Source organism: Diabrotica virgifera, chromosome 4 (genome assembly GCF_917563875.1).
Source record: "Diabrotica virgifera virgifera chromosome 4, PGI_DIABVI_V3a".
Taxonomy (NCBI): domain Eukaryota; kingdom Metazoa; phylum Arthropoda; class Insecta; order Coleoptera; family Chrysomelidae; genus Diabrotica; species Diabrotica virgifera.
In genome coordinates this window covers 165,539,906-165,561,916 of record NC_065446.1, presented here as the reverse complement: position 1 = coordinate 165,561,916, position 22,011 = coordinate 165,539,906, and the positions used below count along the sequence as shown (strand labels likewise).

General features: G+C 31.9%; 1 protein-coding gene across 3 annotated transcripts in view; it reads right to left on the bottom strand.

Annotated features, from left to right (window-relative positions):
- LOC114332661 (patronin) overlaps positions 1-22,011 on the bottom strand; it is a gene marked incomplete at its 3' end in the record, with an annotated part of 223,071 nt that overhangs the window by 190,790 nt on the left and 10,270 nt on the right. For all 3 annotated transcript variants that reach the window (XM_050649770.1, XM_050649771.1, XM_050649772.1), the window contains 1 exon segment: positions 2,897-2,992. In XM_050649770.1, coding sequence (XP_050505727.1) covers positions 2,897-2,992 — 96 coding nt within the window.

Sequence of the window (22,011 nt, the reverse complement as noted above, 5' to 3'; positions counted from 1 at the left end):
TCGGCAAAATCGTAAGAAATGTGTAAAATTTTGTTTTCTTCAACGCCCTGTATCTTGAAAATGGATGGCATTACAAATTTTTTTTTAAGCAAACCCCAATTCTTCTTCAGTTTTTTACCTATTCTAGTGACGGTGTTATCTTTTTTGAAAAATATGTATAAAATTGTATCAAAAAACGAAAAAAAAAACCGAAAAGATGCGGTTTTTTATTTTTGAAGGTGCGTTTCACCAATTTTAAAAATTTGAAAAAATTCAAGGTGAAATATTATGCAAAATACACGTTATATATTTTTTTCGTGAACACGAATGTATTAGTTATTTTTTATACTCATTTAAAATTTTAAAATCGTTCTAAAATTTAAATTTCCCGCCAAAAATTAAAAAAAAAATTTCGGACAGAACTTTTTAAAGCTTACAACTTTTTTATTTCAAGTTTTTCGCTAGTTCTCGATGCGGCTGAGATAAAAAATAAAAACATAAAAACCCTAATTAGGCTCTAGGTGTTTGTCGCACTTATTTAGAAAAGAAACACCCTGTATTGATGAAGAACGTTGCTAGTTGTTACAGTATCTGGCCAAATTTTTAGGCCAAGCAAGGAAAAATGTACTATATGAAGTTATTTCTCTCATGATTATTAATATATTTCAAAAATATGGTTTTATTCCTTTTTTGTGGATATTAACTCTTGAGGTGCGTATCCATTAGGTTCGCTGCTCCGCGCTCCCTGTAACTTTAAGGTGCGTTCCTTTTTTGTGCTTATTAACTTTAAGGTGCGTATCCATTAGGTTTGCTGCTCCGCGCTCCCTGCAACTGCTCCAATCGATACGACATGCGCTCCTTTACAGGTAAAGGTGCGTATCCATTAGGTTCGCGCTCCGCTCGGAGCTCCAATCGGTGGCGATTTATATGTAGAGGAGCGCATGCCGTATCGATTGGAGCAGTTGCAGGGAGCGCGGAGCAGCAAACCTAATGGATACGCACGCACCTTAAAGTTAATATCCACAAAAAAAGGAACACAACAGTATTTTTTTCAAATATGTTCATAATCATGAGAAAAATAACTTCATAATATAGTAAATTTTTCCTTACTTGGCCTAATAATTTGGCCAGGTACTGTAAAGAAAGTAACTTTTTTATTATCCAACATAAGCGAATGAATCTAAAAGCAAAATGATAAGAAAGCTTAAAGTTATAAGTTGAGTTTTAATTTCAATATTTTATATACGCTAGAATATTCCACAGGGTGTTCCGAACTTTGAGGAAAAAACACATTATCATTGTTATACCCGGTATACAATGAAACTTACCTGTTTAGCAACAATATTATTACAACGATATTCTTGAAGAATAAAGCTATAACATACTAAAAGAATCACTAAAATCGGACAACAGGTTTAGGAAATAAGAGAGATCAAAAATGTCCCATTTTTAAGGTGGTGCGTTAATTTTGATGATTAGTGTATTTTTAACATAATTTAAACGCAGAATGAAAGATTACGTTATTACCGGGGCCGAAAGTCCCTGAAAACTTCTATGTTTATTTTAATAAGTTACAGGGGTGAAAAAAGAAGAGCAAATTTAGTGTGATTTTTAATTTTAAATATCTCATTCAAAAGAAACTTTTTGTTTATTCTAAGGAACTTTCTGCCCTCGGTAATGATGCAGTATTTCACGCTACGTTTAAATTTTTCAAAAATATTTGTTAGTTTTCTCAGGATTCGAAAAAATGAGTGCATTTAAAAAGCATTGGAGCCGAAATTTTGCGCCTACATCCGTAATGCAATTTAGATATTCTTTTTCTCATAGGCATATTTCAGTTCGTAACAGTTTTTCGATTTCTTTCTAACGCAGTAAATTGTATCTGACAGAAAAAAAGGCACGTCCGTGATTACAGACATTTATAACATTTATTCTAGTTGTCGATAGATGGCGCTATAATCGAAAAAAGATTATTTACGAATTATATAATATATCTACGAATATAATAATCTGTACAATTTATAAGACTATACAAATCAAAGAAAATATCATTTTATAAATGCAATAAACACAATTGATTTGTTTTTATGCCAAATTGGAAATAAAATGTGACAACTGTCAGATTTAACTAAAATGTCATCACCTGAAAAATACCCATGAAAAGAACCATACTGTTTTTGTTGGAAACAAGCCACATTTTATTTTAAAATTAAGTTCATTTGACGTTTCGATTAATTTAAAATTAATTAAACTTAATTTTAAAGTAAAATTGTGACCCAATCATAAAAACACAGTAAATTGCATTTATATTATTAAATGTTTCGATTTTCTCCTCCTCCTCTATCTTTTCTCCTTCATAAGGATGTAGTGGCATCATGTAATTTGACTATTTCTGTCCAATTATCTCTCTCCTGTGCGTGTTGATTTGCTTCGGAGAATGAGTAATTAATAGTCATGTCTTTTATTTGGTCCAACCATCGTACTGGAGACCGCCTTCCGGATATTTTGCCCGCTATGTTGCCTTCAACTATCATCTGTTCCATGCCTTCTCTTCTTCTAGTGATATGTCCAAAATATTTTGCTCACTATTATATACAATTTGATGAAGGCCTTCGTTGAGACTACAATACTTATTATGAGTTTAATGAAAAAAAAAACAAGGTATGATACAAGGCCTTACGACAAGTGCCAGTCTCGCCTGAACGAAAAAGAATGTAAAAACTTAGCCCATAGAGCAAGATAATAATAGTTTGTCTTCTGAAGTGAATGAGCGAATTTTGTGTGAAGAATATATACATCTGGACGTAATTTTTTACTTTTAACCTATATCCATAGGTCTTAAGTTTCAGAACATTTATAACATTTTATAAAAATCAGAATGCAATACTTTATTCAAAATTTAAACATTTTAACTCACCTCATGATCCCGGTAAAAAGGTTCTTTCAAATTTTCAGGTATTTTGTTGTTGAATGCTTTGGAAAGGAGCCATTTAATCGATGCTTTTTGTTTTGCCTGAAAAAATGGAATAAATCAGTTCTAACATAACATTAAACGGTAAAGAGGGTAAATACTGCGAAAAGTAGAGTAAAAAAAGAGTACATACATTCAATTTGTACTTTCCTATGCAGTATACAGGGTGTTTCATTGATAACTGAAAATATTTTAACTGTAGATTCCTGGGCTCAAAATATTAAGATTAACCCCAATCACTTAAATATAATATGACTCCCTATTGAGTTACAGAGTGTTATACAGGGTGGTTGATTAGTAGGGTGAAGCTCAATAGCTCCGCTATAGTAATAGATAGCAATAAAAGTTAATAACAAAAATTTTAGTCACCTTTGAGCTTCACATTACAAAATTAGTTAGAATGTTACAGGGTGTTCGATAACACAGTGACAGACCTAACTTATGTTTTTTTAAATGGAACACCCTATATTTTATTTTATATTCGAAATCCTGTTAACTTCTCCATCACAAAAATATAAAGGTTTGTAATGTTATACAGGGTATTTACAAAGTTTTAACCAATTTTGTATGAAAATCGTAACAAGTTCAACTCCCTGTATAAATAAAAATAAGCACAACAGCAATGGTTTATTAATGCCATATTTTTTATTTATTGTCAAAATTTTTAAGAATTATTGATATTGCTAATTTTCTTTATATCAAATACAGGGTGAGTCAAAATGCAAGTACATTATTTTCTCAGTAATGTTAAATGGAACACCCTGTATTTTATATCATTATTGAAAAGTAACATTAACGTACTTTAATTTTTATATAACATTCCCTATGCGCAAATTTATTAGTTTTCGAGATATTTTCATTTTTGAGAGCAAATTATTTTAGGTGTTTAAAGGACATCGCACACATCTTATGGAAAATATAATGTCACTCAAATTCAATAAAATTTATACGAATAGATTCGTTTTAAATTAAAGGTCAAATCTTATCATTGCGCCAACTCCATATTTTCAATAATAAGAGCAGAAATTGATATAAATAAATCTGAAATCAAATGGATACGTACATAAGTTAGAGAGAGAAAAAATATTTTATAATACCCAAATTGTCGGTACTCCATAAATCAGCGGATTAGTTTTACTAATCCGCTTAGGCCCAGCGGGGTTTAAGCTCTTTTGAATAGCACCCAGAGCAATAGTAATTGTAACTGACACTTTTACTGACTAAAAAATTTGATTTCGATAAACTTTAATTGCAATTTGCGCCGTAATTAATCATAATTAAGAGTTGGCGCAATGATAAGATTTGACTGTTAATTTAAAACGAATCTATTCGTATAAATTTTATTGAATTTGAGTGACATTATATTTTCCATAAGATGTGTGCGATGTCCTTTATCTAAATTTTAAGTAAGCCATGAAGATTACCGATTATCAATCCGGTAATCAATGTAACACTGTAGCAAATAAAGAAATAAAAATATTTATTAGTAATACATTTTACAAACAAAAACACGACCACTACATGCAACATTTTTGAAACAATTAAAAACTATCTTTTTATGTAAATGCAACAAATAAACAAAGAAAATTAGTAATAAATTTTACAAAAAAACACACAAACACAAAATATAATATTTTGTGAAGACAATTAAACACTACTTTTGTATGTAAATGTAACAATGTAACAAATAAAGACCAAAACATAATTTATCAGTAATACATTTTGCAAAAAAACATGTTTGAAAAAATTAGAAGCTACTTTTAATAAAATATTTTTAATATTTAATTACATAAGGTGTTCAAAATTATCTCCTAACACATTTATGTACGCCTAAAAACCATCATTGAATGAGCTACTTACTCTACGGAGCATTTGTAAATTAACACATCGAAATACACTTTGTATTCTATTTTTCATCTCATCCCTTATTGTTGGAGGTATTTTATAAACTTCATTATTAACGTAACCCCAAAAAAATCAGTCCAGTTTATTAAATTCTGGTGATTTGGGTGGCCACGCTACTGGTCCATTGAAAAATGAATATACCTCGAAAACTAATAAATTTAGACATAGGGAATATTATCTAAAAATTAAAGTACGGTAAAGGTACTTTTCAATAGTGATATAAAATACAGGGTATTCCATTTAAAATTACTGAGAAAATAATGTACTTGCGTTTTGACTCACCCTGTATTTGATATAAAGAAAATTAGCAATATCGACCATTCTTGAAAATTTTGACAATACGTTAAAAAATATGGCATTAATAAACCATTGTTGTTTTGCTTATTTTTATTTATACAGGGAGTTGAACTTGTTACGATTTTCATATAAAATTGGTTATAACTTTGTAAATACCCTGTATAACATAACAAACCTTTATATTTTTGTGATGGAAAAGTTAACATGATTTCGAATTTAAAATAAAATATAGGGTGTTCCATTTAAAAAAACATAAGTTTGGTCTGCCACTGTGTTATCGAACACCCTGTAACATTCTAACTAATTTTGTAATGTGAAGCTCAAATGTGGCTAAAATTTTTGTTATTAACTTTTATTGCTATCTATTACTATAGCGGAGCTATTGAGCTTTACCCTACTAATCAATCACCCTGTATTTATAAATTTAAAAACTATTTATACCTACCAAGTGCTTTAAAACTATTTGACATATCCTTTTCATACTTGGCAGAAAATGTAGGCACATAGTGTACGCCGGCCGTACTAAATTATGTTAAATAAACCTTTCTAACTACATACTACCAGAGGCGTACGACAGGGGAAAGTAAATGGTTGACCTTTCCTAAATTCTACGCCACTGGCGAAATTGCTATTTTAGTACAATTTTTCGATTCTCAAATACTTTCAGTAAATGACATCATGTTGTTCTGAAGCTATTTCCTTGTGGCATTTTTATAATTAACTTTTTTGGTTGGGAAATAAGCCACAATTAAATTGAAAAACTAATTTTATTAACGTTTCGACACCAAACCGGATGTCGTTGTCAAAATACGTTGTAGGCGTCGAAACGTTAATAAAATTAGTTTTTCAATTTAATTGTGGCTTATTTCCCAATCAAAATAGTTAATTGTAAATAGCATACTCTTTATTCGTAACGATACAGTAATTGAAGTTAAAAATGAAGCGGCACAGGAGACTGGTGACCAATATGTTTGGGTGAACCTGTAGTCTATTTAGCCCGATCAAAGAACAATCTGACCACAAAAAAAAAATAAAGGAATGATGAAAATGTGGGAATAGGTAGTTGAAATTGTCTATTATTATATAAGAAAAAGTTTACAATTCTACATCCCCTCCATTTTTGTAAAATGGAGGGGAATGCCCCCCTCTTGAAGGTAAAAAAATACATTCAAAATAAGACCATAATTGGATAAAATGACTAATTCTAAACAATTTCTGTTCTATAGAGTTTTTTCACTAAGTCAATACTTTTCGAGTTATTTGCGAGTGCATATGTTCATGTTTAACAAAATAAAACATGTTTTTGAACGGTTTTTCGGAGATAACTGAAAAAGTAAGTATTTTAGCGAAAAAGTATTCTTAGCAAAAATATAGCTAATTAAATATTGAAAAAAAATGGTGTATACATGAGGTCTGTAGACCCATTAGAAGCAGAGTTGCAGCTAATGAAAAGTAGGTTCTTCTTCGTCAAATTCCAAATCGAATATTTCAATGTAAAATAACCCAAATACGAAGCATTTTTCGGGGAAAATTCATTTTAACTTTTTTCAAGTGTTTAAAAAAGGTTTATTTTTGTTTTTTAAAAAAACTTGTAACATTAAAAGTGAGTTAGACATAAAATACTGTTGGTCCCTTTTATTTTTTTGGTAAAAAAATCACGAAAATCACCCCCTAATTAGCATTACAATAGTTATTTATGTACCAAGTCAGTAAAGTTACTCTTTATCGGACGAGTCTGATATTATGAGCAGAGCGAGCGAGAATAACAGACGAGTTCGATAAACAGTCTTTACTGACGTGGTGCATTCAAAATGTTATCGCCAATCATAAAAAACATTCACACTTACTTAACACTTACTTAATTACATCCTAATAAAAAACGAGTGTGAGTACTTGGTACGCACGTAAGATGTCATACTTCTATTATTATAATTTCAACGAAATAAATATATTTTAAACAGTTTAATCGTATTTTTATTTATATATTAAACCAATTTTAACACTTAAAATAAAATACCAAAAATTAAAAATACCGTTAATAGTTACTTTATTGTTTTTGAAGTGTAGCCTTCGCAGCGCAGTTGCTTTTCCCTTGATGAATAGTAGAAAATCTAAATAAATATATTTGATAACAAATTATCATAATATCTGTCACCGTCCTATATATAATCGAATTAACAAAAACACCATTTCATAATATATTTGCGTTAATACAAAACTGAAAAGATTTAAGAATTTTATTAATTTTAGACGAAATAAAAATTTCGTATGACAGTAATGACGATGACAGAATGCTTTTGCATGATGGCCGATTTCGATGTTTAATCGATAGTTGTTCGAGTAATCAATATTGAATAAGTACCTAATTACTAAATCTGTTAAGTTTCGATTTATGTTTTATGAATATAATTGCAAAATACTACAGAATTTCACTTTCTGACATAAATTTAATTAATAATAACGTAAATTTTCAGGTCTGGATCCCGCGTATGAAAAAAAAAGTTGATTAATAGCAAACTGAAAATTTGTTAATAGCTTAAGGGTGTCTAGTCGGATAAACTTTGATATATGGGAACACTGGAACAGTGGCAATTTTAATTGTGGAACAGGTTACAAATTTGGTACGGTCACACCACGAAAACGGCATATTTATTTTGTCCGACAGAACAGACTTAAACTCTCCGAACAGAGATTAAACTCTCATGCAAAAATCAGACTGCTATTTATCACCTGTCATAATTACTGTCATTTGACATATTCTACATGTTCCACTCATTAAAACACCCATTTGGTGATAAATAGCAGTCTGATTTTTGCATGAGAGTATAATCTTTGTTCGAAAAGTTTAAGTCTGTTCTGTCGGACAAAATAAATATGCCGTTTTCGTGGTGTGACCGTTCCAAATTTTTAGCCTGTTCCACAATTAAAACTGCCCCTGTTCCAGTGTTCCCATATATAAAAGTTTGTCCGACTAGACACCCTTAAGCTACTAACCAATTTTCAGCTTGCTATTAATCAACTTTTTTTCATACGCGGGATCCAGACCCATTTGTACAATATTTTTAATAATTAACGTAAATAAATTTTAAGTTCACTCAAATAAATAATCGATTACTGCCATCGACCGCTTACATTTAATCTCAGTTAATTTGATTAATCGCAGCAGGTAAAGTAAAATTCTTCTTTCAGTACAATAAAGTGTTACTTTACTGCCGCAAATGAGGGCAAATGAGTACAATAATGAATGACTTTAGTGACGGTTGGCGATAAATAAAATTTATCATTACCACTTCACAAGTTAGTTTGTCTATGTATTATTTAAATATGATCTGTAAGTTTCATCGGTTCAAAATGCTTCTTTTTGAAAAATATGTAGTTAAAATGGCTTGAGCGAGTAACTAATCACGAGTTTAGGCAAATTTGGAACAGCCCTAGCATAACCAATTTTTGTTTAACAAGAAAACAAAAAATCAAAAATATTCAGAAAAGGAAAAGGTAAATTTTATTACTCTTTGAGATTTTTGGTGTTACTAATAATTTTTAAGTTAATTCCATAAACAATTCCGATTTTTTCAAAGTAAAAGAAAATGTTTTATTTTAAACCCCATTTTTTTTTTTCAAAACTGAGCACTTTAAACCAATGAAACTTATAGATAATATAAATAATATATTATAAATAAAGTAACTTTATTTTCGCCATTTTTTTACCAAAAAATAAAAGGGACCAACAATATTTTGAGCGTAACTTACTTACTTTTAATATTAGAAGTTTTTTTTAACAAAAATAAACCTTTTTTTAAACACTTTAAAAAAGTTGTAATGAATTTTCCCAGAAAAGTGCTCCGTTTTTTGGTTATTTCACATTGAAATATCCGATTTGGAAGTTGAGGAAGAAGAACCTACTTTTCATTAGCAGCAACTCTGCTTCTACTGTGTCTGCAGACCTCACACATACACCATTTTTTTCAATTTTTTATAAGCTATATTTTTACTATATATCTATACAATATTTTTTTTCGCTAAAATACTTACTTTTTGAGTTATCTCCGAAAAACCGTCCAAAAACATGTTTTTTTTTTGTTAAAAATGAACATATTCACTAGCAAATAACTCGAAAAGTATTGACTTTGTAAAAAAACTCTATAGAACAAAAGTTGCTTAGAATTAGTCATTATATCCAATTCCGGACTTATTTTGAAGGTATTTTTTTTCACCCCCGAGAAAAAATTTTTCACCCCGTATTTTCCAATTTTTGTAAAATGGAAGGGATGTAGAATTGTAAACTTTTTCTTATACAATAATAGACAATTTCAACTACCTATTCCCAAATTTTCATCCTTCCTTTATTTTTTTGGAGGTTTTCGTAAAATTTTGTGTTCCTTGATTGGGCTAATTGTGGTACTTGGTGATCCCAATGTTCCTATGTATAGTATTGTTGGAGATGTACCAAGGAGCTTAGCTCAGTTGCCTTAGAACTTTTGATTGAAAACGCTGTATCTTGAGTCTTGAGTACTTAGGTTTGCTTCACTGTCAGTTCCCCAGATTTGGATGCCATCCGTCTAGATGGGTTTTAGATCAAGATTTTGCGCCTATCCCCTTAAACGCGTTTTTCTCGAAATGTCATTTTTCCGACTGGCGGACGGTTAATCTCCGGATTGGATGCACCGATTTAAATAAATCTTGGTGCGTTTTATTTGTTATTATATTCTGTGTGACAATTTACCACAGTTTGACCAAAAATAAATATCTTTTAACCACTGAAAACAGAAGAAAAAAGGCAATTTTTTTACAATTTTTGAGGAATTGTTTTTGAGGAAGAAGATGTATTTGGTTATTATTCTAGTGAATTTCTTGGGTGTGAATCTGTCTTTTTAGTTTACTACTGCTGCTTAAAAAATAAACTATAATATATGGACGCACATACGAGTCACCGGGCTAAAAGGGTTAAAGTACTGGGTACAAATAGTTTTTAAATATTTAAATAAAACACCATGTAACTTAGTCAGGAGCCACATTTTTTTAAGTGATTTGGGTTAAATCTTAATATTTTTAGTCCCGGAATCTACAGTTAAAATTTGCAATTATTAATGAAACACCCTGTACGTAAAAGTAAAGTATACTTTTTGGTTAAATTAATTATTATTATTAATTTTCATATTGATAAACACCATCCAATACCTATATTAAATATTAGAAAGCCCATAATATACAGCAATAAATATTTTATGATGACTCCATACACATTCTCTCAAGTTCATAAAAATTTTATTGTTCAGTGACATAGAAAAGCATTCTTTATGGGTTATAGTCAGAAGCAAAAATATTAAGATGCATATTAATTAAACAAAAAAATATAGGTAGGTACATACTTAGGTAAAAGTATTCTCTATTCCTATGTATTTATTAAAGGGAACGAACAATTTGCAATAAAAATAAACATTTAAGATATAATAAAATAAGTCAAATATTAAAATGTACACCAATAAGAAAAATAGAATAATAAGTTTTGAGCTAATAATACCGGAAGAATGGAGAACAAGCGAATAGTAGAGGATCCGATATAAGGTCGATCTGCACCGATCTGTTTAATGGATAAAAATTATTGAATAATAATTTAGTATGTTAACAATTACAAAAAACAAGGGTTGCCCGATGTAATCTTGTTGTAACTATAATTAATTAATAATTAAAAAATGGAATTTTTTATAAATTAAAAAAAATTCGACCCGGACTGATATTATTTCAGATTTTTTGGATCATTCTAAACAAAAAAGGTCTTTTGTAATTTTTCCCTAAAGTTGATCGTTTTCGAGTTATAAACAATTTAAAACTAAAAAAAGAGCGAAAGATGACAATTTTCAAGGCTCAAAAACACAACTAAAAAATATCGTTTTTGTAATCATCAAGTACATAACTTTGTCTATCATCAGGTCTCGATAAGAATTTTAGCCATGTTTTATTCTAAAACATATTTTTTTAATTGTTAATGAGGAACGTTTCTTATGGGGAGACGGGAGATTAACAACTAAAAAACAATGTTTCATAATGAAATAAGTCCAAAAGACCTATCAAGAACTGATAGTATATAAGGTTTGAACTTGAATTTAGGTACATACTTCGTAATTTCAAAAATGATATTTTATACTTATATTTTTGAGCCTTGAAAATAGTCATCTTTTGTTCTTTTTTCAGTTTTAAATTGAGTGGCCGTTTGCCAAAAGCTGATATGTCCACTTTCGATATTTTTCAGAAAAGCAAATTCAAATGTCCACGATGTCCATAAAATCACAGTTTTAGAAATATCATATTTGGTTTTGAGTTTAATGTTTATACAGCTATTTATGTGACTTGACATACAGTGCGCTGGAATAAGTGTTACCCCCCCCCCCCCCCCTATTAACTTATTTATTTTTAGCACATAAGCAAAACGCTCGGACAGGTCGATTTTTAAAATAATCATAGTACATTATAGCATCAATGTTTCGAACTTTACGCGATACCTCTTCAAGTGACAGACACAACTTTGATTTTTTTAAATGGGAAAGTACATAAGGTGACACCTCATTTAATAGCTTTTGAAATACTGATTACAAAAATGTATAATACTTTAATCCTTTTTAAGAGCGTAGGCGCAAAATTTCGTTCGAATTATTTTTAAACGCATTTATTTTTTTCGAATCCTGAGAAAACTAATAAGTATTTTTGAAAAATTTAAACGCAGAATGAAATATTACCGTGTTATCGAGGGTCGATAGTCCCTGAGAACTTCTATAATGACTATTTTAATAAGTCACAGGGGTGAAAAAAAAGAGAAAATTTAGTCTGATTTTTAATTTCAAATATATCATTCAAAAGAAACTTTTTGTTTATTCTAAGGAACTTTCAGCTCTCGGTAATAATGTAATCTTTCATTCTGCGTTTAAATTTTTCAAAAATATTTATTAGTTTTCTCAGGATTCGAAAAAATAATTTTTTTTTTTTGTTATGCTTTATTTAACAATCAGAATACATTAGCATCCTATAAGTTAAAGTGTTGGCTTGGGAGCTGGGCCCCTCATTGGCGTGAAGGGACTCCCTCCAATGAAGGAGTCCTAGATAGTCTTCATGTCAGCTGGCCATAATCTCTTCAACCTTCTGACAATTGGAGCTTGTACTAGCGGCTGTAATACTGCGTTGGGGTGTGTTTCCATTTTCTCGTGGTGTTTGTTGTACCTATCTTTAATGACATCTGTGATGAATGGAACCTTCAGATCTTCATGTAATGTTAAATTCGACACGAACCAAGGTGCATCTGTGATCATGCGTAGTATTTTTGACTGGCTCCTTTGGATGATAGCAATATTAGATTTGCTTGCACATCCCCAGACTTCGATACCATACATCCATATTGGTTTGATTATGGTGTTGTATATCAGCAGTTTATTTTCCAAACTTAGTTTTGATTTTCTACCTATCAACCAGTAGAGTTCTTTGACTTTCATGTCTATTTGTTTTCTCTTCTTTGTTATGTGCACTTTCCAAGTAAGTTTAGAGTCTAGATGTATGCCGAGATATTTGGAAGAGTTGTTTTTAGCAATAATTTTGTTATTTATGTATAGTGATGGACACTGATCTTTTCTTGTAGTAAAGTTGACATGGACGGATTTAGCCTCATTTATCTTAATTTTCCATTTTCTTACCCAATTTTCTAGGTTTGCTAAGTCATTTTGTAGGATGTTGGAAGCTTCTACTGGATCTTGGTGAATTGCTAAGATGACGGTGTCATCCGCAAAGGTTCCTATGACAGTGTGTGGAGACGTAGGAATATCTGATGTGAATAATACATATAGAATGGGACCCAGGACACTGCCTTGCGGAACTCCGGCCTTGATTGGGAATTTTTGCGAATATTCATCATTCACTTTTACAAGAAACTGTCTGTCGTGAAGATATGATTCGAGCAGTCGATAGAAGGATAGTGGAAAGATTTTAGATATTTTGTATAAAAGTCCATCATGCCAAACCTTGTCAAAGGCTTGGCTAACATCCAAGAATACTGAGGGACAGTATTGTTTTTGTTCTATTGCTAAATTTATTGAATGTGTTATTCTGTGTATTTGCTGAACTGTTGAGTGGCCTTGTCGAAAACCAAATTGGTGTGATGGAATCCAATCCTCAGGGAGTACTTCCTTATTTATTCTTTGAAGTATGAGTCTTTCTAGTAGTTTTGACATAACTGGCAATAAGCTGATTGGCCGATAAGATGAAACTTCGTTTGGGTTTTTGCCTGCCTTCAGTATTAAAATTATTTCTGCTGTTTTGAGTTGCGTCGGCCAGTAGTTTAGTCTCAGGATAGCATTGAAAATGTACATCATGAGTATGACTCCTCTGCGTGGCAGTTCTTTTAACATTTTGGAGGTTATTTTATCGATCCCTGGAGATTTTCTTGGATTTAGGAAGTTTAGTTCATTTTGAACTTCCTTTACAGAAAGTTGTTTGGTTGCGGGTATGTTGTTTGGGATATTTGAGAGATGTCTAGCTATTTCGTCATCAACTACATCACAGTTCGGTGTGAATACATTGGATAAGTATGCACCAAATAGTGAAGCCTTTTCTTTATCGCTTCTTGCCCATATAGCTGCAGGATTGCTGGAGTCACGTACAGGAGAATTCTGCATTTGAGGCTTGTTTTTGAATTTGCATGGTTTCCAGATGGAGTTATCACTTCGGTTAAGACCCTTCAAATATTCATTAAATGAACTTTCACGCAGTTCTTTAATTTTTGCTTTTAGTCGACTACTGGCTCGGTTGTACACTGTTCTGTCAACAGGGGCTTGCGTGCGTTGTAATCTAGCTCTTGCTTTTCGTTTTAGAGCTATGAGTTCCTTCACTTCTTTAGGTACAGAAATGTCTTTCTTTTGGATAGTGGGACGAGGAGTGGCTTGTTGTACTGATTCTATTAGGAGGTCATTAAAAGTTGTGATCGCCCCTTCGACTTCATTGGGTTCCTTTAGTCTGATGTCGAATTTTACTTTTTCTTCAATTCTGGTACGATATTCTTCCCATTTGGTTTTCTTATTATGTAGTCTTGTGGGAGTTTTTCTATGTAACGCTGCTGTTCCTATTGAAGCTATTATCGGAGAGTGGTCAGAAGAAAGATCATAGCTTGGTATTACGTCTAAGTAAGGAGCTGGTAACCCATTTGTCACAAAAAAGTCAAGCAAGTCAGGAGTTTTAGCAGGATCAGTTGGCCAGTAAGTTGGAGTTCCTGTTGACAGGTATGCGTAATGCTTCTCTTGAATCACTGATGCCAATTCTCTACCTTTGGTTGTTGTAAGCCTAGACCCCCATAAAATGTGTTTGCTATTGTAATCACCGCCCGCAATAAATTTGGATCCTAGTGTATCGAAAAAATCACTGAAATGTTCCTTTTTTATGTTGTGTCGTGGTGGACAGTAGACGGCGGCAACTTTTAGATTATATGAGTCCATGCAGACGTTGACAGTTGTGGCTTGTAGAAAATTTTCAGCATATTTTGGCATTTCATGGTGCTTTATTGTGTTCTTTATTAGGATAGCAGTACCAGCATGTGCAGTGTTGTCTGGGTGATTGCTGTGATATGTTGTGTAATGTGGAATGTAAAAGTAGGATCTGTCAGTGAAGTGAAGTCTATGGAATTGTGTTTTAGAAATATTTCAACTTCTTGTTTGTGATGTAGAATGCCGTTGGCATTCCACAGTGCTATTCTAATAAACTTAATGAATTTTATTTATTAACGTAGTAAGCATATTCATCACCATGGTGTTTTGATGAATAAGTTGCTGAAACATGGCTTTGAATTCGTCTAAGAATCTATGTAGCATATCTGTTGTGGTGTCACATTGATTCTGCTGAGTATAATTGTTGGATGCTACATTTGCATAGGTCACATTATTTCTTACCGGCGTTGTTGTTGGCTTGGTGGTAAGATTAGGATGGGCATTTGGGCAACCCTGACTGCTGACTGGCTGTACATTTTGCCTATTATTTTGATTATTAGGGCGTCTCATTATGTTGTGATAGTAGCTACAACCTTTATAGTTGGCTGTATGGGCACCTCCACAAAGTGCACATGTTGCTGGAGTGTTCCTTGTTTTTGTGCAGGTTGATGTACTATGGGCTCCCCCACACTTAACGCAGACAAAAGGTTTATAACAGTAACCCTTGGTGTGTCCATATTGTTGGCATCGCGTGCATTGAGCTGGTCCATAGTTAGGTTTTGGAGGTTCTACCTGTATGATTAAATTTTGCATTTTTTGTATTTTATATACGTCTTTGTTATTTACCGCAGGCTCTAAATCCACAAAGAACAGATTAAGAGGCTCCTTAGTTCTTTTGTCCTTGGCATTGAGAATATTTCTGACTTGGTGGCCTTTTGCGTTGAGTTCTTTCACTATTTCTTTTGTATCCATAGTGTGGTGAAGGTGTCTGATCACTACTCGGAATGCACGTTCTTCTTTGAGTTGGTATGTGTGGTGTACAATTTTTTTCTCACGCATATACGTTACTAGATGCCTGTAAGACTCAACAGTATCACTAATTATTTTAATTGTATTATCTGCAAGTGTTTTTGTACTGTAGTGCACATCATCAATGGCATCTCTTAAACTTAGTATCATTTTCTGGTAATCTGTTACTCCGTACACAAATATTGGAGGAGGTTTTATAGTTTTAGCTTCGGTGATATCTATTTGTTGGTCTGTTTGACTCTCTTCTACAGTTTCTTCTACAGGAAGCTGACTATATCTATTGCTTATATCTATGTCGGAGTTTTGTGAGTTGCTTCTTCTGATCTTCTTTCTTTTTGTATTCGTTACTTGTTGCCATTCGTTCTCGTTGGCTGCGTGTTGTTCCAGCTCCTCATCGTCACTTGTAGAGGACAATCTGTGATAATATTTCTGACTGGTTGATGGTATATGTTGTGATTTTTGGATCATTGGTACCTGATGTATGTAATTTTGTTGATTAATTGGTACCTGCTGAGTGGAATTTGTTTGAGAAGCATCAAAATGTTGTTGAGATAAACAAGAATTATTATTATTCAATGCTGCTTGAGTTATTGGTTGAGAATTAATAAATTGTTGTACTTGCATATTTGTATCTGCTACACCCTGTATGTTGGTTTGCGAAACTGGCTGGCTATAAGAATCTCCAGGTCCATTACTAGCTGGTAACACATTCATGTTTTTATTTCACTTAAATTAGCACTGGGTTCAAAAACTCATTAAATTTCAATGTAAATGAAAATAAATATTTCATTAATTGTTTTTAAATTGTAGGTTTTTTAACAAAAATTCCGGTTCGAAATTTTTATCGTGGCGTACGTTGCTTGATGATTAAGGCAATACATCCGCACAGCACGAGAGGCGATTCGGTACTGAAAAAATAAATGCGTTAAATTATTACACATTTTTGTAATCAGTACTTCAAAAGCTTTTAAATGAGGTGTCACATGATGTACTTTCCCATTTAAAAAAAAAATCAAAGTTGTGCCTGTCACCTGAAGAGGGATCGCGTAAAGTTCGAAACATGGATGCTATAATACACTATGATTATTTTAAAAATCGACCTGTCCGAGCGTTTTGCTTACGTGCTAAAAATAAATAAGTTAATAAGGGGGTAACGGTAATACTTATTCCAGTGCACTGTATAAGAACAAACTGTAATTATATGGCCGTCGTGGAAATTTGAATTTGCTCTCCTGAAAAGTACCAAAAATGGACATATCTGCTTTTGACAAACAACCACTGAATTGTTTATAACTAGAAAACGATCAACTTTAGAGAAAAATTACAAAAGACCTCTTTTTTAGAATCATCTAAAAAATTTTAACCCGGGAGCAGTCGCGCTCACTTCTGTAACGTGAACAGTCGCGTGTTAAATTTTATCTCACAATACGAATTTAAATACGAATTTACAACAAATTTTTATTTTATAGTATTTTTATTTACTTGCTATGTCAGAAATATTATTTCTAACAATTATTAAAGCTAATTGGCTCTCCCCAAAGCTACTCGCAAAATTAAATTCCGACAGAGGGCGCTCAAAATTTCAAAGATGGACGATAACTCGAGAAAAACAATTTATTTTGTCATTTGATCTCACAGTTCTAAAACTTTAAATTAAAATCATTTACACGAGTGTTTTGCCAAAGTAACCACTAAGTTTTGACACCAAGACATCTTATAGGTTAAAGACGACTCAAAATTATGTTGTATCTGTATGCATTCATTAAAATTTGATGCTAACTACTGATTTGTTTTTACCTTTTTTTTCGTAAAAAATCTGGCCTCCGATAATCACACAACGTTTTAAAAATTATTAATCTATCTTAAAATTTCTAATTTTGTTTTTAATTTAGTTAATAGGTACACTACAATAATTTATTTTACACTAACAGATAACAAATTTTAATTAAATAAAAACTGCAAACTAAGTAGGTGAATTTATTTTATAAAAAATGTGTTTTGGTAATTATGAGGTGGTCGGAATATTTTGTACATTCTATGTACAGAATATATACTGCATTTTATTTATTTATTTAATTTTGCAGTCGCTTAAACATTAAAAAATACTACGTTTAGTACAAACGTTAAATTAACAAAATGTGTGATTTGGCATTAGTTAGTTTACGTCATTACGTAGAGTATAATAGGAATGAATACTGAGGAACACTGCAATAGTTTTTTTAAGTCGAATTCATTGTTAATTACAACATAATGTACACAAATTAATGGCAAAGTCAATGTTTTCCTCGAGTTGATGCTTTTCAAATTTGCCACCAGGCGTCGCCCACTTTGCGGTTCCTCGCCAATAAATTCCACAAAAAGAAGAAGAAAAAAATACCTACGCATTACTACACCCTTCCTCGAGACACTGCAAAATTTTTTATCAAATTATAGCGAAAAAGGAGAAAATGTTAGACTTTATCTAACGGCGCGACTGCTCGCGGGTTAAATAATATCTGTCCGGGTAGAATTTTTTTTAATTTAAAAAAAATGTCATTTTTTAATTATTAAATAATTATAGTTAGAACAATATTAGATCGGGAAACCCTTATTTTTTGTAATTGTTATTCTAACATGCTAAATTACATATCCAATAATTTTTATCCGTTAAACAGCTAGGTGAAGGTCGACCAGGGCCGTGCGGTGCTATGATGCGGTGAGGCGGTCGCATCAGGCGGCATAACAAGGGGGTCGGCAAATAATCATATGGATAACCAAGGGGTGCAAAATAGAATATTTGAAAAATATCCGATGGCTTGTGTCACTCGAGTTTAAAGAGTAACCATGCCACTTTGCAAATTTAGTTTTAAAAGTGAAAGCGTCTTCTTCTACAGAAACAACAACCTTTTTTGTATTATACAAGAACTTTACACTTTTTTTCTGGTTCCACAAAGTGTTGTTGTTCTGAAAACCCATGTTTTTCAACAAATTCTAAAACTGTTAAACGATACTAGATGGTCAATAGATGCATTGAAACCTTTAAGATTTCAATTTTGTGAAATATATGATGCCGTATTCGAAATAATCGAAGAAGTCAACAAAGATACAGAAACTAAAGTCAAAGCACGAGGATTGGCAAAAAATATTAAAAATTATAAATGTATATGCGGTAAAGTTCTTGGGCATGATATTTTATTTCATATAAATTCAGTCTCGAATATGTTGCTTCATGTAACTATAAATTTGTCAGGGTGTGTAAAAAGGTTGTCAGAAACAATAAACACAAATTAAAAGTTACAGACAATCTGGCTATGACCAAACGAAAATTACTGCCAATGAAATTGTAGAAAATCTTGATATAAGCTCCGAATTTCCAGCGGAAACTGAAATTCGAGCAAGGAGAAAAAAGCGTCAATTTGATTACGAAAAATCTGTGGTCAAAAGCTGGTCCGCGGGCTTACTCAATCCGGCCCGTTGACAAATCCCGCAAGCAATTGTTGTATCTCTTTTCTCCGCCAAAAACATTAGCGTATTCAAAACGTACGTACGCGGTGTCGTCCTCCGGCCCGGGAGACATTTTGAAAATTTCATTTTGGCCCGCGTTTGAAAGTATTTGCCCACCCCTTAACAGAAGAAGATAAATTTAAAATACATTTTTTTCATCTATATTTTAGACATTGCCATTAATTCTTTGATTGGTCGATTTTCGCTTCTAGAAATTCATAAATAAATAAATTTTTAATGATATTTTTAAATTGAGGGAAATAAATGATAAAAGACTAAAAAAATATTTGTATGAATCTTCATTCAATACTTTCAATAGGGCTTTTCATCGATTGTCATTTGTTTCGAGCTTCTGTCATGTGTCACATAATATTAATATATCTACGTCATACGTCTTTGATTTGTATCATGGGTATATACCAATAACGTACGACGTAGATATATTAATATTATGTAATACAAAACATGACAGAAGCTCGAAACAAATGACTGAATGAAAAGCCCTATAGAAAAAGAATCGAATATACAGGTAAATGATCTTCTAGAAGAATTGCGTGATATATCCCAAATGATAACATACTCCATGAAACCTTTAGAAGTTTTGAACTATTTCTGTATACCCAAATGTAGTTGTATCGCTAAGCTGTCTCGGTAGCTAGTGGGAAAGAAGTTTTTCAAAATTAAAAATTATTAAAAACTATTACGAACCTCCAGAAGACAAACAAAACTAAAAAAATTAGCACTCATTTCAATAGAGTCCTCACTAGCTGCTACTTTAGACTACACAAATCTGATTGACGAATTTGCCAAAATTAAAGTCAGAAGGGTAAAACTGTAATTTTTGTAAATGTTTTTTAATGTTAATACGTATTTAATTTAATTTAAATTATGTTTTGTTTTTAAAATAAAAGTGCGTTTATTTTGTGCAGTTGCATTTAATAAAAAAAGTTTTAAGTATATTTAAGGGGCGGCATTTTGAAAACTTGCATCATATTAAAAAAAGATGTACCGCACGGCTCTGAAGTCGACCTTATATTGTATCTGCTTAGACTAGAACTAATTCTACTATTTAAAAAAGGAGATAAAATGCAGCCAGAAAACTACAGAGGTTTCAACTTGTTAAGTACTACCCTAAAACCTACAACTAAAATTCTACAAGAACTAATGAATCAGAGGATAAGTTTAGCAGATGAACAACAGGGTTTTTGTATTGGAAGATTGTGTACAGATGCAATATTCGTTATAAAGCAAATTACTGAGAAATCACTAGAGTATAAATAATAGACCAGAATTTCCATGTCTGATTGACTTAAAGAAAGCATTTCACAGAGTAAGATCTATAGAATAATAACATTAATTTTGGATCCCCTCTCCATGAGGAACGACTGACAGTTTTTAGTAACTTAACACTAATTTTCTGTTCTTTTGAGTAAATAATTTTATATGTTCTTTCCAATTTAATTTACAATCTAAAATTACTCCTAAAAACTTAGTGGAAGATTTGTAAATAGTGGAAATAAATATTTTGATAATTTTATTTGGTAAGAACAACGAAATTTTTTTCTTGTAAAAGTAACTACTGATTTTTCTTTGGAAATTGATAAGCCATTATTGAAGATCCAACTTACTGCATAATTAAGTTTATTATGGCCTAGTGCAAAATTGATAGATTTTGTGGAATGTCAATATTATTTATTTATAAATCATTGGTAATTCATAAAATACTTCTTAGGAAGAACCTGTTAGGAAAGTGATAACAGGTATGTTTTAGCAGACTTTCACATAGTGTGATGAAGGAGACAGGGGCGGCTTTATCAAAAATTAATTCAATTCAAGTAAGTTACAATTAATTATAAAACAAAAGCAAGTCAATATTTAGACACTTACTTGAGGGAGAGGGTCAGGGCCCGGATTACGTACACTCGATACGCATCGTATCCGCCATGTTTTCCCATAAGGCGCTACAGTAAAACATGGCGGATACGATGCGTATCGAGTGTACGTAATCCGGGCCCAGTTTTTTTCAAAGTGTCGAACGGAACACATACCTTATGGCCTGAGGTAAAAAGATGTTAACATAAAGGTCGGTTTTCACGCTACGTCTTATTGTACGTTTTGTTGGATAGGACAGAATTTGTCCTATTAGGATTTAATCCTGTAAAATAAAAGGTGGCGTGTAAACAGCAAAATTATGATATTTTTGCTGTTTACACGCCACGTTTTATTGTATAGAATTTGTCCTATTCAACAAAACGTACAATAAGACGTAGCGTGAAAACCGGCTTTGAGAGCATTGATTCCACCTTGTCTTTATTTGTGCGCTTTAAGAGGATGGGCACGTATTTTCGGCTGCAATGCTATTCAAATGGGGATTCATTTTTTTCGCATCCTGACAAAACTAATAAGTATTTTTGAAAAGTTTAAACGCAGAATGAAAGATTACGTTATTAGCGAGGGCCGAAAGTCCCTGAGAACTTCTATAATGTTTATTTTAATACGTTACAGGGGTGAAAAACTAAGAGAAAATTTAGTGTGATATTTAATTTAAAATATCTCATTCAAAATAAACTTTTTATTTATTTTAAGGGACTTTCGGCCCTCGGTAATAATATAGTCTTTCATTCTGCGTTTAAATTGTTCCAAAATATTTATTGGTTTTTTCAGGATTCGAAAAAATGAACAGAATGTCCGTGGTAATTTTTCCAAATCTATCTTTGTCATACAACGCACTTAGTCGAATAGAATATTGTCAGCATACTGTCAGTCAGACAGTGACAATCAGTGACAATTTTAAATATTTGACATGGCATCGGGAATATTTTGAGTTGTTGATTAAATAATATTGATATACAGTGATGAGCTCGCTAATAACCGGCAAAATAGCTCAAA